The sequence below is a fragment of the Gopherus flavomarginatus genome, chromosome 6 (genome assembly GCF_025201925.1).
Source record: "Gopherus flavomarginatus isolate rGopFla2 chromosome 6, rGopFla2.mat.asm, whole genome shotgun sequence".
In the NCBI taxonomy this organism is placed as follows: Eukaryota; Metazoa; Chordata; order Testudines; family Testudinidae; genus Gopherus; species Gopherus flavomarginatus.
Window position 1 is genome coordinate 7,642,935 of NC_066622.1, and position 21,163 is coordinate 7,664,097.

The 21,163-nt window shown below is 44.9% G+C and overlaps 1 protein-coding gene across 2 annotated transcripts in view; it reads right to left on the reverse strand.

Annotated features, from left to right (window-relative positions):
- LRIG1 (leucine rich repeats and immunoglobulin like domains 1) overlaps positions 1-20,904 on the reverse strand; it is a 138,723-nt gene extending 117,819 nt beyond the window's left edge. For both annotated transcript variants that reach the window (XM_050957303.1, XM_050957302.1), the window contains exon 1: positions 20,137-20,904. In XM_050957303.1, the coding sequence (XP_050813260.1) occupies positions 20,137-20,354 (218 nt within the window). In that variant the 5' untranslated portion in view covers positions 20,355-20,904. The remainder of the gene's footprint in view (positions 1-20,136) is intronic.
- Between the last annotated feature and the right edge of the window lie 259 nt (positions 20,905-21,163).

Below are 21,163 nucleotides of genomic sequence, written 5' to 3' on the forward strand. Positions count from 1 at the left end.
ACAATACATGAAGCACTGAATCCCATTCTGCTGTTACTAATATTATTGATATTGGAAGTAGCAAAGAGCCCAATTCTATAGTGCTAGGTGCTGTACACACAGAACAAATAAGTAGGCCCTGTCCTAAAGAGCTTAGCATACCAATAGGTACCATTACAAAACCTATGAGAAAAACAATTACTTCAATCTGTTTAAAGTATATTATCTGAACAGATTCTAACAAATCCATATAATCTTTTGTCTCAGGCAGCAAAATCACAAACGAGTATAAAATATGGTTTGTAACCTATCAGGCAAGAATGATATCAGATCCACTTGAACGGGGCCTGATCCAATTCCCAGTGAAATCAATGGAACTGCTCCCAGTGATTTCACTGGGATCAAATCATGTCTCTCAGAGATAAACATATGTGATCTCCAAAATACCAGAAGATGAGATTGGTCCAGTACAGGTCTCTGCTCGCTGAAAAGACAGCTTGTCAGTTTCTTGTTAAATAGGACACAAAGTGCTAACACTTGAGATACAAGTGCTGGGAAACTAGGAGTGATGATTCTCAGCTTTAGAGCAGCTCTGCAGCCCACCTCCCAAATCAGAAAATGCTTTTCCCTCTCCCCACTCTCACAGAAGAGAGGAAGTTCCCATGGGTTCAGCTTTATCAGCCTAATGTAATGTTTTTAACCTAGCAGAGCAAAGAGAAAAAACAACAGGCATTCATTCTCCACTGGAACGCAGAGTCTGGTCGAAAGCCCACTGAAGTCAATGGAGGGTCTTTACCTGGGCTTTCGATTGCACAGAGTAAAAGATGAGATGCTGTTTTTCTGGGGTCGTGCTTTTCTACAGCTTTCAGGGTTGCATGAAACAAACCAAACATCTTGAGCCAAACTGCTGGAAAGGGGGATGGTTGGATGGAAAAAGAGAGTCTTTACATCACTGTAAAATTTAAAAAAAACATGCAACTCCTGGTACATAATATTCCCAAGCCACAGGGCATCCAACCAATTTATTTTTCTTCTTTATTGTTTAGTTCATGGGTTCGCTCCTTGCAACAGATATGATCTAAAAGATCATAAAAACCAACTGCATTTTACAGAAAGGTTTAAACCCACTCGTGTAGTTAATATCTGCCTGTGTCAAGAGACAGTGAACACCCCAGCACTATTTACAGATTATACAGATAGGAACAGCACTAAAATATGCTTAGCACAAAAAAATATGGCACATATTTCAAAGTGAAATATCATGTGGTTTGTTTAAATCCTCTGAAATGGGCCAAATCTTCCCGTTTTGCCAAAACAAACGAAACACAAGACTGATCTGAATCTGCATCCTGGTTCATAAGGAGAGAAAGGTTTATTGTGACTTACATGCATAAACATAGCATTCTGGACAATGTACAAGCCTCACCAGTTATGCCAGGCAATAAGCAATACAGACAAGCACAATCCAACTCGTTCACGTAAGCAGAGGTCAAAATTCATGCTCTGGACCATGCCCATGAAACTACCTTCACAAAACAGGTGCAAGAATGATAAAGTGCATGTGGGAGGAGGGGAAGAAAAGGAGGAAGATGAGAATTTTTCAGGACACATAATACTGCTCTGTTCCTCTTCTAGCGACATCCTTCCCTTTGCAAACAACAAGCAATACGTTCATGCCAGCTGTCGCAGCATCCACTTGGGAACTTACTGTGTAGCAAGCTGGTGCACTGCAGACTCACCCCCGGGCTTGCGGGTGCAGTAACTCAACGCATGCACAAGTGCATTTGCTCCCCTATGCTTCAAAACATGTTATTTCTCTAGGCTGATGAACCTAAAGGAGCTAGGCACCCAGGAACCATTGAAACCGACTGCAATTAAACACCCAGCTGCCTTGGGCTCTTTTACTCCAGTGCCAATGCAGCCTTTAACTAAGCATCCTGAGGCTTAGGAGAATCACACCCTGGCATCAGCTTACAACGCCTGTTACCCAACAACGGTGCCCTGGGAAAGATTTACCTGTGTTCTTTCACGGCTCCCAAAGTCTGAACAGACTGCAGCCCGGCTAAGGCAGTTTAAATGAAACCATGGAAAATACAGCAACCCCACAGGTCCATGGCTTCTCTGCTACTTAGACCAGTTTTCTCCTGTATCTCCTACTAACCAAACTAGCTCCATGCACACACAGAAAAGGAGGAAAAGTCAGCAGTGTTTGGACAACTGGAATAGATTTAAGGGACCATTTTTCACAGGCCTTCCAGCCAGCCAGTTTCCTCTGCTTTCCATTTTATTAACCACGATAGAATTCACAGACCAGCAGTCCTTTAATCCATTACCTCTTCTGAGGAGGAGGTGCGTGAGCACAGGAGCAAAGCCTTCAGTCAGTAATGTCACCTCTATCTCCCTCCTCCCCCCATCCCCGTCAACTCTTAAACATCACACATGCAGAAAAAAGTAATCCGTCACCAGCAGACAGAAACGGTTAGTATGTTTCAGACATGACACAGCTAACACGGCCTTCCTGCTCCGTGGCCAGACACAACCTGAATAACTTTTACTAACTTCTGGTCAAGTGCAATTTATCACAAGAGTTCTCGACCTCTCTGCCAGTCCTGCTCTTGGAGGAAGTATACAGTTTCATTTTAGGTATCTGTCTGGGCTACAGATCTAACTGCATCAGCAGAACTGGTTTTAAATATTGTATAAATACAGTCTAATTGGCCAAGCATAAAACTTTTTATATCTATATTCTAGACAACCTAAAACATGATATTTTAACCATCTTTATAAAACGGCCTAATCTACATTGGCTGGGCAAAACACATTCAGAATTGCAGGAGCTGTATTTCAAAACAGGTTCAGTAAGAGTTTTATTTCTAGTGTTGATGGTAAACTCTCTAGGGCAGATGTGTACATACAATGTCTAACACAATGGGCTCCAATCTCATTTGGTAACTATAAAACAAATACAAACAGATGGGGGACCCAAATTATTTGCCCAGTACTTGATTTGGGCCCAACTAGAACACTGGATCTAAGGCACTTTGAATCTGGGGGAAGCGCAGATCTAGATTTCATGTTTTAAGATAAGTTTGCACTCCCTTTTCCTACCCGCCTGGAAGACCTTCTTCAACAATTCTTCTCTGAACAAAACTGCACTGGAGGAGTGGGGTCTCAGAGGTGTCGTGGGGTCTCAGAGGTGATGTGGTGTTTGCTTTGACATTTGAAACACAATTTCCACTTGAACTCAAAACATGGGATATGCTCTAAATTTTAGACAAGATTTACGTTTTCTAATCTGAAATAATTAATCTAAAAATACATTCTTTCATTTAAAGTGAAGCCTTTACTACAAACTGAATATATTTAACAAAAGATTGTTTATAACAGCTCGTAGGCAGCCTTCCAAACTTAGTTTTATTACATCAATGGAGCACAAAATATTTTTGATTTGTAGATTAAACAAATCATAATCTCTTTACAAATAGCAACAGTAAACTAACCACCCAAAAACTGAGACACGAAGAACCTAACTGCTAAAACGGTGGCTCAGATTTTCAGCCAGCCACTACAGGTAGCACGGCATTTTATAAATGCAACCAATGCATGGCACTAAGGAGTGCTTTATAAAACCTGTAACTCAGCGTAAAAGCTGTTCAGTACATAAAGAATCTCTTTGAAACTTTTCTACTGAAATTTTCATTGAGCAGCCTCAGCTAACCACCAACATATATGGAGTGAAAAGCAGCTCATGGCACAAGTGCAAATAACCAGTAATTTCACTCTAGAGTCCAATTTGATTAACACTTCAAAAAAAATCAAATAGACAGATGACGACAGTTCAAAGGGCACATTCTCAAATTCCTCCTCAAATTGAGAATACAACCATACAAACGCAATCATAATACCTGGATTAATTAGGATATATTCACCAGATCCAAGAGAGGGACCATGAAAATATTAAAGCACACTTGTATACTTCTCAAAAACTACAGACTGATGGGCTGACAATATACTGAAGAAATATTTAAAAAAGAGAACATAATGTGCTCATATTCTTCAGTGATATTATTATATTATATAATATTTTATTCAAAATAGGCCACGTGACGTGTCATTGGAAAGGTTATGAATTGATGAATATGATTATCCTATTTCTATGCATGTATCATTTTTGTTTCTGAGGTTATGACTATTGACTATGTATCTATTTCAAATGTAGTTACACCTGGGTAACACCCACTAGACGAGATGCTTTCATCCTAGATCAGTGATTCTCAGACTGTTGCTTGGGACCTCATTTTAATGCGGTCCCAGAGCTGGCTAAGACTTGCTGAAGCCCAAGTCCCAGCACCCACAGCCGAAGCCAAAGCCCGAGGGGGCAGGGCTCAGGTCACAGCCCCCTTGCCTGGGGCTGAAGCCCTTGGGCTTCAGCTTTGGCCCTCCCAACACAGAGCGGGCACCTCAGTTCAGATTTGGGCAGGCTCAGGCTTCTGTCCTCCCTCCTGGGGTCATGTAGTAATTTTTTGTCAGAAGGCAGGTTGAGATGCAATGAAGTTTGAGACGCCCTGATGAGCAAAGTGGGTGGGCAAGGGCCTATTCACAGCAACGGGCCGTAAGTAAAAAAAAAAAAAAAAAACACCTTAGGAGAAGCTTATCTCCCACTTGAGAAACCTTCCTGAGAACGCTGCAGACAGCCTCCAAGTAACGGCTGCTATGACTCTACAAGGACATGTGAGGAGACCACAAGTCTCTAGACTCCATCTTGGGACATCAGTACTTTTCCACAAACTGGTCTGGGAACCAAGTTGTGGGAACAAAGGGTTCCTGTCCTATGCAAAAGCTATATTAGCAAGGGAGTGACATCATCTGGTGTTCTGCACTCCCCACACAAGACTCCTGTAAACACCTGAGGAACAAAGACTGAACTTGAGGAAGTGCTGGACCCAGGCTAAAGGGATTTTTAGCCTGTGAATGAAACACCTGGGGATTCCAAGCTGTAAAGCAACTGTAGCTTGCCCCTTAACAATATACAGTCTGCTTGTATCTTCCCTTAGGGTGAGAATCTGTTATGCTAAATAGATTGGATATGAATATTACGCTTAGTTTGCATTTTTTGTTTATTTGCTAGGTAATCTGCTTTGATCTGTTTGCTATCACTTGTAATCACTTAAAATCTATCTTCTGTAGTTAATAAAACTTGTTTTTGCTTTATCTAAACCAGTGAGTTGGAGTGAAGTGTGTGGGAATCATCACTAAGGGGCAGAAGGCTGTTGCATATTCCTCTCCACATTGAAAGAGGGGGCAAATTTTATGAGCTAACACTGTACAGTTCCCTATGCAGTGCAAGATGGTATAATTGTGGGTTTATACTCCAAAGGGGGTGCGTGCCTGAAGAGCTGGGAGTAGCCTTTGCATGCAGGGGCTGGTCAGAGAGTCTGCTTGTAACTGCCGCTGGGTGTGTCCCTACCTGTATGAATGCTGCTGTAAGTGCAGGCTGGAGGGCTTTGCAGCTTGTCACAGTAGTATAGTGTGAGAAGGAGCAAGGCTGGTGGGTCAGTGGGCTCAGTGATACCCCAGTTCCAGGCAGCACCCTGGAGGGAACACATCACATACAGCTCCAAAGCTAGAAGAATCTTGGGCAAAGGACTCAATATGCTCAAACTGCAATGCAGACTTCAGTTAACCCTCAACCGGATGACTTAATAATGGGAACTACTAAGAGAGGAGTCATGACAAAGGAAGATGTATGACATTGTTCTTGCTTTTCTATTTGCTTGGTCAGTTGCCAACCTATAAAATTCATTAATATGGGAATGGATCTGCCAGTCAGGAATGTGAATTCAAAAACTTCTATTGTATATAAATTTGCTTCTGGTGTAAATACTTATTGCCTGATCTTGCATTCCTTTTGCACCCAAAATTCCCACTGACCGCAGTAGGGGATCTGGATGCATAAAGAATGCACAATCCAGTCTACAGAGCTGCATTCAGGAGCAAACTCTGCCCTTTCACACACAGCTGGATTGTGCAGTATTGCTGGTTAAGGAGAGAGGGCAAGGTAGGCTATGAAGGGGGGAGTGCAACCCCAGCTGTGCATGTACAGGGGATCCCTGTGCAAATGTACACTCCAGATGAGGGAAGCAGAAGCCACCGTTACAGGAGTCTGGGGAAGCAGCAAGGCTGCAAAGTCCTTAGGCTGAAGTAACAACTACACAGCAGCTGCATCTTAAAGGCAGGGAGGAATCTTGCCTCTTTCCAAAGCATATTTCTCCAACCCCCAGTTACCTGAAACATTTTGGCACAATAGAAGCAGTTTGCCCCTGGATACGTGAGGCTACATGCCTCAGTGCATTTCATTGATCTAGATGGATCTCCAAGGTCTGAGCCATTCATGAAATGTTTCTTCCTTGTTTTATATGTAATCACGAGCAGGACACTGACTATTTTACTTGCCCACTTCCCTTCTACCCACCTACCCCACCCCACCCACCCCCGAACTGATTTGGAGAGGAGCCTTTCATATAGATACATTTTGTGTAACTGCTGGATTTTAAGGCGAGAAAGAGTGCAGGTATGGGAGAAAGAAAATGAGGTCATCACTAAGGCCACAGCGTATCCCAGATGCTGCATCCAGTTATGGTATGAAACCAAAATCCATGAAAACGGAGTAGCATTCGGTGTATTTACAGTTCAGTCTCACTTTAAAAGTGACACTAAGGGTAAGTCTACACTGGCAGAGTTACAGTGCCGGTAGTTACAGCGCCACTCAGAGCGCTGAAGGGAAACTGCTGTTATGTGTTCACACTGTCAGCTGCTTGCGTAATAGCATGTTCACACTTCCAGCGGTATTCGGAGCGGTGCACTCTGGGCAGCTATCTCACAGAGCATCTCTTCCTCTTCTGTCGCTAAGGGTTGTGGAAAGGCGGAGTGGATCGCAAGGCATCCTGTCCCAAATTCCCCATGATGCATTGCTTCGCATCTCAGCAATCCCTGTGCTTCTGTCCACATTTGGCGCCATCTTTCAACGGTTTGTGTACTGCGCGCTCTGCCTCTTCAGCCTGCAGGAATGGATTCTGCACTGTTGACCAATATGCTGCTTGCTCTCAGTAACACGTCACGAGTGGCAGTGGAGTTATTCCTTAAACTGCAAAGGCAAGAGGACTGCGACATTGATCTCGCCACGCGTACTAGCTATGACAAGATTGCTTGTGGCATTCACAGAGGTGCTCACCACAGCGGAACGCCACTTTTGGGCTTGGGACACAGGCATTGAGTAATGGGATCACATCGTCATGCACGTCTGGGATGATAAGCAGTGGCGGCAGAACTTTCGGATGAGGAAACCCACATTCATGGGACTGTGTGATGAGCTCACCTCAGCCCTGCGGTGCAAGGACACGAGAATGAGAGCTGCCCTGCCGCTGGAGAAGCGCATGGCGATTGCGCTGTGGAAGCTGGCTACTCCAGACAGTTACCGATCAATTGCCAACCACATCAGAGTGGGAAAGTCGAACATTGAACTCGTGTTGACAGATTTGTGGAAGGTCATTAATTGCATCCTGCTCCGAAAGACTGTGTCTCTGGGCAATGTGCATGACACTGTGGATGGCTTTGCACAAATGGGCTTCCCTAACTGCAGAGGGGCGATAGATGGCATGCATACCCCAATTCTGGCACCAAACCTCCTAGCCATTGAGTACATTAATCGCCTGGGGTATTTCTCAGTGGTTCTCCAGGCACTTGTGGATCATCGTGGGCGTTTCACAGACATTAACGCAGGCTGGTCCGGACAGGTGCATTCTCACATGTTTCGGAACACTGGCCTGTTCAGGAAGCTGCAAGCAGGGACTTTCTTCTTGGACCAGATCACCTTCAGGGATGTCGAAATGCCAATTATGATACTGGGAGACCCCACGTACCCCTCAACACCATGGCTTATAAAGCCATACATGGAGCACCTTGACAGCAGCAAGGAGCAGGTCAACCACAGGCTGAGCAAGAGCAGAATGACTGTTGAGTATGCTTTTGGCCATTTAAAGGCCCGCTGGTGCTGCCTATATGGGAGGTTGGACATGGCCAATGACAACATTCCTATGTTAATAGGTGTGTGCTGTACACTCCATAATATTTGTGAAGGGACGGGTACAAGCTTCACTCAGGGCTGGACCACTGAGGTCGTGCCTGGAGGCTGAATTGGAACAGCCAGAGACCAGGGCTATTAGAGGGGCGCAGCGCAGAGCCATAAAGATCAGGGATGCTGTGAGGCAGCAATTTGAAGATGAAAGCCACTAATATTTGTTGCTATGCTCAGGAGTGCAATGCTTGTAATATTAGGAGATGATTATGACTGATGCAGACGATGCACTATGAAGGTTTAAGAAAATTGCCTATTGCTTTAAAGGGCTGTTTGTTTTCAGTTAATAGAATAAAGATTGCTTTCAAACCAACACAATTATTTTATTAAAAAAAGAACAACCAGAGGAGAGAGACAAACAAACAAATAAAAACACATCAATGCTGAGGGGAATGGGGGAAGGGAAGGGGTCCCAGGACAGTTAAAGATTTGTGTATGTCCAGGTATCATATCCAACCTTCTCCTTTGGAGTACCGCACAGCGGGTACTGTACTTCAGCAAAGCAAAACTGCAGCGGGACGGGGGTTGAGTGCAGTGGGTACTGGGAGTCCACAGTGCTGGACTGTGACAGGGCAGGAGTGAAATCCAGTGGATACAGACTGGAGCCAGGAGGTTAATAAGAGCATGTTGGAGGCATCTGGGTGGGCACATGGGAAAGAGTTTTGCGCTATTAGCTACAGGGGAGGGCGGGCGAGGAGCTGCTTGGTTTGCAGTGCTAGTATCGCCGGGAACATGTCTGCTTGGTGCTCCATAATGTTTAAAAGCTGCTCCGTGACTTTGTTATGGTCCCTCTTCTCGCTGTCCCACCACTCCTTCAATTCCTGTTTTTTGGCCGCGGAGCGCATCGTGACCTCACCCAGAAAGTCCTCTTTAGTACTTCATGGTCGCTTTTTAATTCTGCACAGCCGTTCAGCTGGTGATAACGAAGAGGAAGGCTGGGCTCCCAAGATCATATCTGTGAAGCCAAAATGCAACATTTTACAGAAGCAATAAATATTGTTGGCAACACACAGACCACCAGTTCAATGATTTAAAACACAGCCACTATTCACGTACCTGTCACTAACTGGCTGACTCCAGGCAAGCACATGTGCCACAAAACCCCCAAAATGGTGAGTAACTGCAGGGGCAGGGGAAATCAGTGTTCGAAGACCACACTGTACACTGGGCACGTGGCTCCTGGGGAGAGCCAGCACTGTAGGGGGCAGCCTTATAATCATTCCTGTCCCCACATTTTCCAGAGGCCGCGTCTTCTCCAAGACTGAGGCTTCTGCCCTGGCCCTTATGCAACTCGCTTGTGTGCAGCAACGGGTCCCCCCGGCCACCACCACCAGTGACAGCAGAGCGGTGTGGGGAAGTTACCCTTAATGGGGCAAGAAACAAAGCAGCTCTGCCAAAGAACCTGCGGCAACAGATTGCCCTGTATCTCCATGAGAGTTTTGTGGAGATCTCTTGGCCAGATTCCCATGAAGTGAGGGAGTAATCAACATCCTGTTCTGCCACTCAGACTAGACATTTGGCGGTAAATGCATCATACATACACAAGCCTCCTTTCTGCAACCCTCCTGCCCCCAACAACTCACTTCAGCGATTCCCAAAATCAAAGCCACTTACCAGGGGCCTCCTCTCCTGTTTGCGCTTCACCAAGATTCGAGAGCTGTGACTGGCTAGCCTTCTCCGTAGAGAAGAGCTCCTGGCTGCATGCAGATCTGACCTCCAAGTGGTCCTCTGCTTCTGGGTCCCCCTCCTTCTCCACATCCTCGTCCAAGATTTCCTCTTCCTGGCTTGGTCCAGTCTCGACTGGTATGTGAGCCACCAAAGTAGCCACAGTAGCCTTCGCAGTGGAGGTGGGGTCACCACTGAGTATCGCATCCACCTCTTTGCAGAACCAGCAGCTCGTGCGCACAGCACCAGATTCCCTCTCATGCCTTGTGGTAGGCATTCCGCAGCTCCTTCACTTTGACCCTGCACTGCACTATGTCCCGGTTATGTCCCCTTTCTGTCACATATTGTGAAATCTGTCCATAGGTATCATAATTCCTATGGCTGGAGCGCAGCTGGGACTGGACAGCCTCCTGTCACCAAATACTGATGAGGTCCAGCAGCTCGGCACTGCTCCAAGTGGATCGCCTGGTGCACGGAACAGGTATGGCCACCGGGAAAGATGCGCTCAGACTACTGCATGCATCATTGAGCAAACAGGAAGGGGACTTTCAAAATTCCCAAGGAATGAAAAGGTTGGGGATGACGGTTGGTCGCTTATGGGCAGGGCAGTAGAGTTCAAACCGATGACCAGAGAAGCGAGACTAGGCATTGTAGGACACCTCCCGGAAGCCAATCGCAGCACTGTAATCGACCAGGGTGTCTACACTGGCACCGCGGCGCTGCAGTCATGGCGCAGACAGCTGTATGCCTCTCATCAGGGTGGTTTTTTTACAGCGCTGCAACTGCGCAGTTTCTACACACTAAGCGGCTTAGCAGAGTGTACACCTCAGGAGTTATAACGAAAAAAGGTGCTTTCCTGTGCAGAAACTTGTCAGTGTAGACAAGGCCAAAGTGAAATCCCTCCTCTTATTCCCAGCCAGGTGCTAATAGTCTTCTCTACTCCATTCCTATCAGGTTGATTAATAAGGAGAGTGAATTTCCCTCAGGCTAGGGCTTCATTCTTGCATTGGCCTCATGTGAGGGCGGCCATGCTGTGAAACAGCACTAGTGCTGCAGAGCAATTGTGTAAGCAGCTGACCAGTTGTGATAGCTCACACTGTAGTTTATATCCCCTGATAGGTCACCTAATTCATGTTAAAAGCACCAGCGCCCTGGAGTTAAGAGGTTTGGTGGTGAACCTGACCCAAGTTTCAGGAAGCACTCAAATTATATCTCAAGTCAATTCTGCAGTGAAGACAGGAAGACATCCAGGAAATGAACCAGGACTGAACTGAGACATCAATAAAGATTATCTACCTCACCTGGAGGTACAAAACAGCTGGAAACCAAATTAATCTGCTACCAGGGACCGTGACATATCAGGGGGCAGGGGAGGCATGGTCCAGGGAAAAGGGCATGGCTGCACTCAGAAATCCACAGCTGCCATAAATGCCTCTTATGGGATTTAAGCATGTGCTTAAATGCCTTCCGGAATAGGGATGGGATTTTACTCACTTCCTTACAGTTAGACATGTGCTGAAGTGCTTTGCTGAATTGGTGCCCAAGATCCCAATCAATACAATTCACCGGGGCATATGGTTTTCCCCTCTTGTTTCCATGAGGCTAAGACAGCAACATACCTCCAGATTTGCTCCCTGTTCAATCATTCGAGCAGTAACTCATCTGAGATTAAGCAGTTTTCCCGATGCAGAACCTTAGAACAGTTTGCACAAGCTAAGAAAATAATATATTTTTTCTGAGAACAACTGACACCGTTTTCACTTCTCCAGTGCCCACTGGGGTGCTCGTTTCCCTGCTCTGGGGATTTTTCCTTAGTCCCTCTTCCTCTCATCTCCTAAACCATTCATTCTCCCCCTTTCAAACTGCAGCCATTGTAAATGGCACTGAATATAAACAAAGCCATTGAGTTCTGGCTCCCTTTGTATGGGACTCTTGCTTTCTGAATTGCAGTGGCTGTGGAGAGGGAAAGCCCAGAGTGATTAACAGCCACGAAGTTTCTCAGAAAGAGGGAGGAGTACTCTGGGCATTTCTCACAGGGTCCTAAAGTCCTCTGACTTGTAATAGATTTAAAAGAGCATTTCTTAGAATATCAGGGTTAGGTTGGACCTCAGGAAGTCATCTAGTCCAACCCCCTGCTCAAAGCAGGACCAATCCCCAGACAGATTTTTACTCTAGTTTCCTAAATGGCCCTCTCAAGGATTGAGCTCACAACCCTATGTTTAGCAGGCCAATGCTCAGACCACTGAGCTAGGAGACATCTTCAATAGCTGGGGTGAGAACTGCCCTTTAATCGCTGTGTTCCAGTCATTAGGCTTTGTTGCTAGTCTCATATATAAAATTTTACATCCCTCCCCACGCACATCCAATCCTAGAATTACTGAGCTTAAACGGCTTCGTATCCCACTTATTGGTGCAGGGAAGGCATTAAGACTTTGGGGAAAGCGCCACAGGACCAGCAGCAGGCTCATGCTAAGCATGGTCTCTCAGTATTAGCAAAATCTGTCCAAAGAATGCTGAGTGTGGTCAATGAAGCCAAAAGACGATACACATTCAAATGAACTAAGACTGGTAATTAAAACAAAAATGATTACAGAGCATGCTAATCACACTAGTCTCAATACAGTTAAGCTCATGAAAGGGTTTCCACTGCAAACCCCAACTTTCAAGGGGGTTAGAGCTATAATTTAGAAGCGTGTTTCCTTGCTGTGCATCAGAAGTATCCACCTACCAGGCGGGAGAGGAGGAATTGTTTTGAAAGTCTGGTTAAGATAGTCATTCCATTATTCTAGTGGGCTTGTAACACCAAAGCAGCAGTGACATCTGTAAAACAAAGTCTGTAGGACACTGATCGACAGAATGGATTAGGCTAGAGGCATTCCACAACACAGGGATAGTCATGAAAAGTGCAAACACACAGATCTCATCTACAATAGTCTTAACATCCCACACACAAAATGGCTAGTCAGTGGAGAACACAGTCCTTTAGAGGCTAAATTTCTGAGTAAACTATTTCAGGGGAACTAGATGCTTTATTCAAATCAGAGTATGTATAGTCTTACCACATGCCTTTCATCAACTGGAGTTTGTACTTCTGTTAATAAAAGTCAATCAAGATTTTCTCATAAGATCTATTCATGACAAACCCATGCTGTATATTGATTACAGTTCCTTCATTCTCCGGAAAGGTTAGGACCATAACTGGAATTTAGCCACTAGCCTGTACTGGGATCAGTGAACACGACCCAGCGTGGTGCATTCTGCCTCAGGCAATTTGTTAAGGGATGCAGCATATTCCCCACTGGTTTATATTATAGGTGCCCCTACTTCCCATCCCGCTCTGCTCCCAGAAGATAGTTATTTCCACACACCCCAAAGCTGCAATTCTGGATGATTTACACAAAGGAAGGGAGGGGATGGAAGACAGAGTTTCTTACTGCCTACTCTGACCCCATACAGCTGCATAAGGGCCGAGTACAAATGAGCTGTCAGATTTTCTTAATCGTTGCTCCATTATTTCAGCAAGGACAGGAGTTAGACATAGGAGGCAAGAATTGCCAGGATCTCTCTCTTCTCCCTTGGTCAAATCAGCAGCACAAACTCTTCCCCTCACCCCCACCTCTCCTGACATTTCCAAAGGAGACAGAATTTTAGTTGAGAGCAACTGAAGTCCAGAAAGCAAGTAACCCACTGGCAATGGTAGAGCAGTTTTCCACACCCAGCACCTTTCTCCGAGGACTTCAAAAAGGTAGCTCAGGATCCACACATACCAAGGCTCAATTCAACAAGGACTACATGTGCTTAAGTGCCTATTGACTTGAACAGGATTACTCCATGCTGGAAGATATGCAAATGCTTGAGCACATTTCATTTCAGGCAGCCAGACATTTCTGAAAATCCCACTAAGCTCTTATCTGCATCTTTAGGAACCTAATACCTAAAAATCTGGCCCTAAGTGACCCAGCCATTTAGGCACCTAAGTCCCATTGATTTTCAATGAGATTTAGGCTCCTAAGCACCTGTATCACTTTTGTTACTATCATCCTTGGCTGATAAATAGCTATGAGATAAAAGGCTCCAAAATGAGCCATACAGTTCCTTTGAAATCTAGGCATATCATTACACGACTGATCAAAATATACTTGCCTCAGTAGAGCTGGTCAAAATCTGAACATTTTAAAAATCTGTGAAAATTTGAACCTGAATAAAAATATGCAGTTATCTAATCTGCATTTTTAAACTCCTGAAATTCATGGGGGATAGATCTTCAACTAGTGTAAACGGTCATAGCTCCACGGATGGCAATAGAACTAACACCCCCTAATACTCTGCCCTTGCTATCCATGTAACATTCATACACACCTGGACACGCAGGCATAAGTGCACAACTGTAAAGTTGAATTTCATTCTTTGCACCACAACCATAATGTTACACTGACACATTTAAGACAGAAGAGATAAAAACATGGTGGTGTTTTTTTAAACACTCAAGAAACTGCATGAGATTGTGTACTAGATCACATACATATTGATACAGTTAGAATGGCTCAATAAACCACAAAGTCTGGGCTATTACATTCTGCCCTATAAACTACCCCTAGGGAAGTCTGTGCCACTGTGCAGGTGCAGAATTAATGTCTCCCGGAGATTTTTTCCCCCCACCACAAAAAATACATTCTGCCGGAGAGGCACTGCAGTTACGCCTTTTGCCCACCAGGGGCTGCTGTGTAAGGTGAGCTGGTGCCAGAACAGCCAGCTCACCTTGGCAGTGAGCAGCTGATAGGGAGAGAGCAGAGGCTGCTCTTCTCCCAGCGACATGCCTGCAGGTTAGATGGAGGGGACAGACAGAGCAGGGCACACAGGGCTGGGGGGGGGTTGGTCACACAAACTGGGGCTCAGAAGGGCTAATGGAGGGCAGACCGGGGGAGGGGCTGAATGGGAATGGGGTGCAGAACAACATGGAGACAGGCAGCTGAGGGGGGGTGCAGAGACACATGGGACAGGGCAGATGTGCCTGACTGAATGGGAGAAGCTAGGGGTCAGCCAGGGTCTGCATGGGGGAGGCTCCCCAACTCCTTAACAATCCCTTCCCCCCAAAAGAACCTGTTCATACTTCTCCCACCCCCATCCAACAACCCTCCAGGTTCACTTCCAGGCTTCTTCCCAGCAATGACTTCCCTCAGCTCCTCTGTTACCCTGACTCCCCAAAGCCCTTGTACTGCTTCTGAGGGCTGCGGGAAATACAGTTCTGTATTGTAGTTTAAATGAATTATGACTCAAAGTTATGTACTGATATGATGTCCAATACGGAATCTATTTGTCAAAAACATTTCTTGAATCTTTTTTTAGTGTCTGTCTGTATTGTTACAGACATACTTGCTGACAGGTATTATGAAATAAATTACCAAAATAATGGAAACTGGAATGATCATGTGTTATTCTGACAAATAAAATAAGTAGAATTTTAAAATATTGTGCACAGAATGTTTAATATTTTGGTGAAGAATTCACCCAGGAGTAATAAACCAAAGGACCAAATTCTTTTTCCATGTAATCCAATGTAACTTAGGAGGAAATTCACTGGAATTATTGGAGTTACTCCATATTCAACTGGGAAAAGAATTGTGGGTGTCTCTGAGCAGGGCAGTAACTAACCAGGGAATTAAGAAAACAAAGTTATTAAAAGTAGTTTCCTTTCCTGGCTTCTTATGACTATTATCATTGATGTTTGTCATAAATGTGCCAATATTTCAACTTAAATAGACAGATTTTCATTTACACTCAGGACCCCTTTAAACTAATCTGGCAGCAAATTACACACACACACACACACACACACACACACACACACACACACTAAAAGGCGCCTTTACATTCTCTGAGCCTTACTGTAAAAGAACCAGCACCAAAACATCACCCCCCAATAGGAGAAAAAGTATCTTTTACTCATCTATGAAAAAAAATTAATCAACTTCTTTACTATTGTTTATGAAAAAGGGAGAGCACTTTGTTTTAATGGCCATAACGCTTTGCTTCATCTCCAAAGTCATTTTGATGTTCTCAGAGCTCTGCACCTGGCATTTCTGAGCACGAAGCATTTTGTTCCTAAGCTTGGCACTGAAGTTTGTGCCACGGATAATATTCTAATGTAAATCAGACTTCAGACTTATTTTGCGTCTTTTGATGTCTAACCAGCTCGAGGGGCTTCAAAGCAAGACACTGGTAAGCAGAGATATCAATCGATCACCCAGTGGATTTAGATTTTTTTCAGCTCCTTCCAGAGATGCTGAACTTCTCAGAGCTGCAACTGGTTAATTTGATGTGGTTTATTAAACAGACTTCAGGGGTTACCCTGAACTGTTTCAACTTACTCTTGGGCTCAACTGCTGTTCCCAGTTAGAAGCGCAAAACTGTGGTGAGAAAGAACATGGTCCTTTCATATGTACGAGTGTACAAAATGTCACTGACCATTTTTTAAACACTTAACTATACGTGGCCACAGTTTATTACTCTTCAAATCAGTTATTGCTTTTGAACAAAAAAACCTCTTAATATTATAGTAGCTAAAGGCAACAAAAACAACACATGATGCCAATGCATTTTTCCAATACTGACAATCCTGTTAAGCAAATATACAACTTAATACAGTTGGTTTCAAAACTATCACAAGCCAGCCCTGACAGGTAATTTGTTTAAACTGTTATAAATCTATCTGTAATGCAGTGGAAATGAACTCCAAGGATTGCTTAGCCACAAGGGCACTAATTAAAGAGTAAGCTTTTAGAGGATATCTCCGAAGGTAATGGATTTAAGAGCCCAAGCCCCTTTGAAAGTCCATAGGATTTGTGCTCCTAAATCTCTTAGATGCTTTTTAAAATCTTCCCTCCCTTAATGATTTTTTTAAGTGTTAAAATGAAATGAGGTATTGCATTTGTATATAATACAATTACTGTTTCCAACATTCAGTGCTATTTTAAAGAATAAATCAAATATAGATTAAATGCCAGTTGATAATTAACTAGCACTTTAGAACCGAGCTTTCATTATTGTTTATTTGTATTATGGTAGTAGCACCTATCCTAGAAATCATAAAAGAAAAGAAAGGTGGCTTTGTTTTGTTACAAATCTAGATAAGTAAATAAATGTAATTCTTTTAGTTAGAAACCACATAACTTTCAGAGCAAAGCATTTAAGTTTCTCAGCTTCTTTTTCATATTTTACAGGGACAGCAAAAAAGAAAAAGTGATATAATTAAGCACAAAAATCATAAATTCTACTTTATAAATTCTACATTAACCAAAGAATTAGCTAAACTGACAAATCAGATTTTGTGTAAATTGTTAAAAGATCAACAACCCACAAACCTGTAACAGTAGATTTATGTATGTGATTACTTCACCAATAAAATTTAAACTGAACTCAAAACACACAAAAATCTGTTCCATATGAATGACACTGCTGGGCATTAGCATGTCTGTAAAAACAGACTAGTAAATTCAATTACACTGAGTTATTAATACACTTTTTATGCGGACAAGTCACTGTCTTGTTTAAAAAGAAACATGGATTCTGAAGTTATGCTCAGGAGATTAGAAGCCATCCTAATCACTTTTGGCTGAATTGAGAACTCTTCACCATACAAATGTACAAGTAATAACAGGTGCACGTGAGGAGTTATTTTGCTTTTGAAAACAAAGGGCCAAATTCTGCACTCAGTAAGACCAAGATAACTGAGAATAACTCCCAATAATCTCATCTAAAACAGGTACTTTGACTATAGTCAAAAGTGCATTATGATAACAAACCTCTAACAAAATAATTCTACTTCAGAATAAATTGAATGATCTCCACAAAAACGTCAATGACGATTTTCTTTCCTGGTAGATGTACAGTATATCTACATAACCAGAAGTATTATACAGTCAACCATTTATACATCTCTTCAGATCCTAAAAGCCCCAATGACAGAAGCATCCAGGTTCTCTTTTTCCCCCTCCTGCCTAGTCTTCATTTCAGAAAGGTCAGGTAACAGTTAAGGATACTTATTATGTACGTATACACACATACACTTTAGGTTCTTCGGCATTCTGATAGCCAAATGAAATGAATAAATTGTCAAAGTTGACCCCAGTTTTCCCCCTAGGTTTCCTGAACCTTTTAATCATTTCAGATTTAAGATAGTCTACCAAGTTAAATTATAGGTAATGACGTTGCTGAAATTACAAAATAAGCTGCAAAGAAATGGCACCTATTGGAATTTGAAATATTCTTCACTCATTTTTTACTTTAAGTACTATTTCAGTAAAAACTCAGACACCATATTATCTATTCTCTCTTCCACTGTAAATGTGGTTGATATGCCAATTACTCATGACCTGAAGCATTAACCTTCTAGATTGATTTGAGAGAGAGAGAAGCAGATTTCTGATTTCAAGTTAACATTACATTACTTCCAAGTTGTACTTGAAATCAACATGTAAAACAGCCACTCCAGAACTCTAGTAAAGCAATGTATCCAACCCCACCCCCAACAATACAAGATATAAAAATCACTTTTGTGTAACTTTGTTTCCAATTAAAAATATCTAACGGTTGAGTGTTAAAGTGTAACAGCTTCAGCCAAAATTTCCTAATCTGAATACTTGAACTCAAGCACATAGATCCATGTATGGACTGATTTTCAGAAATGGTGAGGTGAGCTGGAGGTGTTCAGCACTTTTGAAAATCAGGCCATTCGTTGAGGTGCCCAAATATGGATTCAGGGCCCTAAGTTTAGCACGCAAGTTAGAAAATTTAGCCTTCATCTACACCAGGTCATAGTGTTTAAAAAAATTCCTCTCACCTACCTTTTTCATCCAGTATTAAAACTATAGCTACAAAAACATGAAGAGGGAGCAGTTCAGACTGAGAAGAATTTTACTTATCCAGGCACACTGTAAAACAGAGAACTACACAGCAACTTTTTCTTTGTCTCCATCCCTCTCTTCAATGTTCAATCTGAATTAGGGAGAAACATGAGACCTGTATAGTAACTTCACACTGTGCAGCAAAAAAGCACAAGAGCCAATTTTAAATGTGTATGGTAGGAAGAGGCCTGTGTCATTAAACTGGAAGAAAAAGGGTTTTTTTTTGTGATTAAGAATCCAGCATACCAAACTAACAGTTACAAAAAAATTCAATGAGTTCAAGACCATATGGCCTACTCAGATTATTGTATACCTTTCATACAGTGCAAAGTCTTTAATAACTAAACTACCCTGTGCAAACCCTGTTCTACTTTGCCTTGATAGTGCTGTGTCATTTTTACAACAGTCATTCTTATCTTTAACACCTTCACACTCCAATGTGTAGGAAACACCACTGCTGACCAGTTTTTGAACACTCTCTGTAGAAACTCCGAAAGTTTTTAAATCAACGTGAAGGGATTACACAGTCTGTTTTTTTCACGAGCTGGTCCAGCGACAATGCAGAGGAAAAAAAAAAAAAGTAATAAGCACATCAACTAAAAGGAATACTCTTAACTAAGGACGTTTGTTCCAGGCCTTACGCAACTGTAAAATCAGCAGCTGAAATGTTGCAGATTCTCAAAGTACAATACCTAAGAACTACAATTTATTGGACCAACTTGCGTGAGAGAGACACAAGCTTTGGAACCGCACACAGCTCTGTATCACCAACAGAAGTTGGTCCAATAAAAGATATTACCTCACCCACCTTGTCTCTAAATCCTGGGACCTATATGGCTACAACTACTACACTGCATACAACAACTACAGTGACTAGATAGGGAAAAGTGGCCACAGTCAATGGCTGCCAGCAAACTCTAAGATTATTATTCATCACTGGCACAGAAACAGCACAGAGCACCAAACGAATACACTGATCCTGCAGAGAGGTTTGTGCTTAACCTCAAGCCTGGACTTCAACAGACTCACAAAAAATAAAGCACCTGTATAACTGTTTACAGGTTGAGTGCCTAAAGGATGGGGGAGGGGGAGATATGAACTGGGACATGTAAAGGGCTCGATCCTGTGATTTGCTGAGCATCTACTGCCAGGTCCCCAAACCCTCAACTCCTATTGGGTTCTGGAGAGGGGATCAGGACCGATCCTGCTTCCCGCTGAAGCCCATGGCAAGCGGGACCGTACCCTGAAGGAAAAGGAAAAGGAAGAGCCCATGAATTCATCACTTACTGAACAGGGAAAGGAGCAAGAACACAGGGGAGGGAGGAACCTCAGGCACCGCAGAAAGAGAGCGAACATGACTTGACCCTCCCTTCCCCCCCCCCCCCCCAACACTAGAGGAACCAGGAAAGCTTGAGGTGAGGCCAGCTCCCACCCCGGGGAGATCGATGGACTTACACATAGACGGGCCAGGTGGGGAGGTCCCTGGGGAGCTCAGTCAGCCCCCGATGGCTGCAGTCCAGCAGCTCCCCGGTGCAGGCGCAGCTCGAGGCGCAGCGCAGCTCGGACCCGGACCCGGACCCGGACCCGGACCCGGGGCGCATCAGGGCCAGCAGGAGGAAAGTCAAACAAGGAGCGGACCGCAGCAGCGGGGCCCCCACGACCTGCCGCGCCATTTTGTTCCGCTGCCCCCGGGGGCCAAAGCGGAGAGAGCGACACGAAACCAGGCCAGTCCCAGGCAGCGCTAAGCGGAGCGTGTCCAGCAAGCGGTCCGGGATCGGCGGGCCCCTGCGCTAGGCTCCCCGCGCCACCAGTTGCGCCATTGCCGACTGGCTTCTCCGCTGCACAAGTCCTGCCGGAGGGGGGGGGGCGGCGTGACCGGGAGTCCCTGGGGCTCGCTGCTACGGCTGCTTCGGAAGGAAGGCGGCTGGGCACGGGTGCATCCCCCGCGCGTGGAGTCACTGCAGCACACGGGGCGCCCCGGGACGGCGCCTGTCAGCGCCCGGCCGCCCCCCGGGGCGTTTGCATGGCAGAGTCCGGCTCCGCTCCCGAGGCGGGGCTGGGGAAATCAAGGCACCGACGTGCTCCCCGCTAAAGAGCCGCCGGCAACAGCACGAGCCCCCCCGGGTCCGCCAAAGCTCAGCTCAGTCCCCGCGGCCGGGTCACGTCCCGCTCCCCGCCGGTCTCTCGCTCGCTCCTCGAGCCCGGGGCGCGGGGCTCAGTCCCGCAGCCGCCCCGCCACCGCCGGGGGCTGCATCGCCGCCTGCCCTGCCCGCGTGGGCCGATGCCGCGCTCTCAGGCAGCTTCCCCGCACGGGCAGCGCCGCCTCCTCTACCCCGGCTGCAGCTCCCCCTACTCGCGCTCCCGGGCCCCCTTCCTGCCGGCCCCGGGCCGGGGACGAGCCCTGCCACCCACAGCGGGCGCTGCCAGCCGCCCCGATCCCCGCGAGCCTCCCCCGGGCCACTGCCGCCCGAGCCCCCCGCAG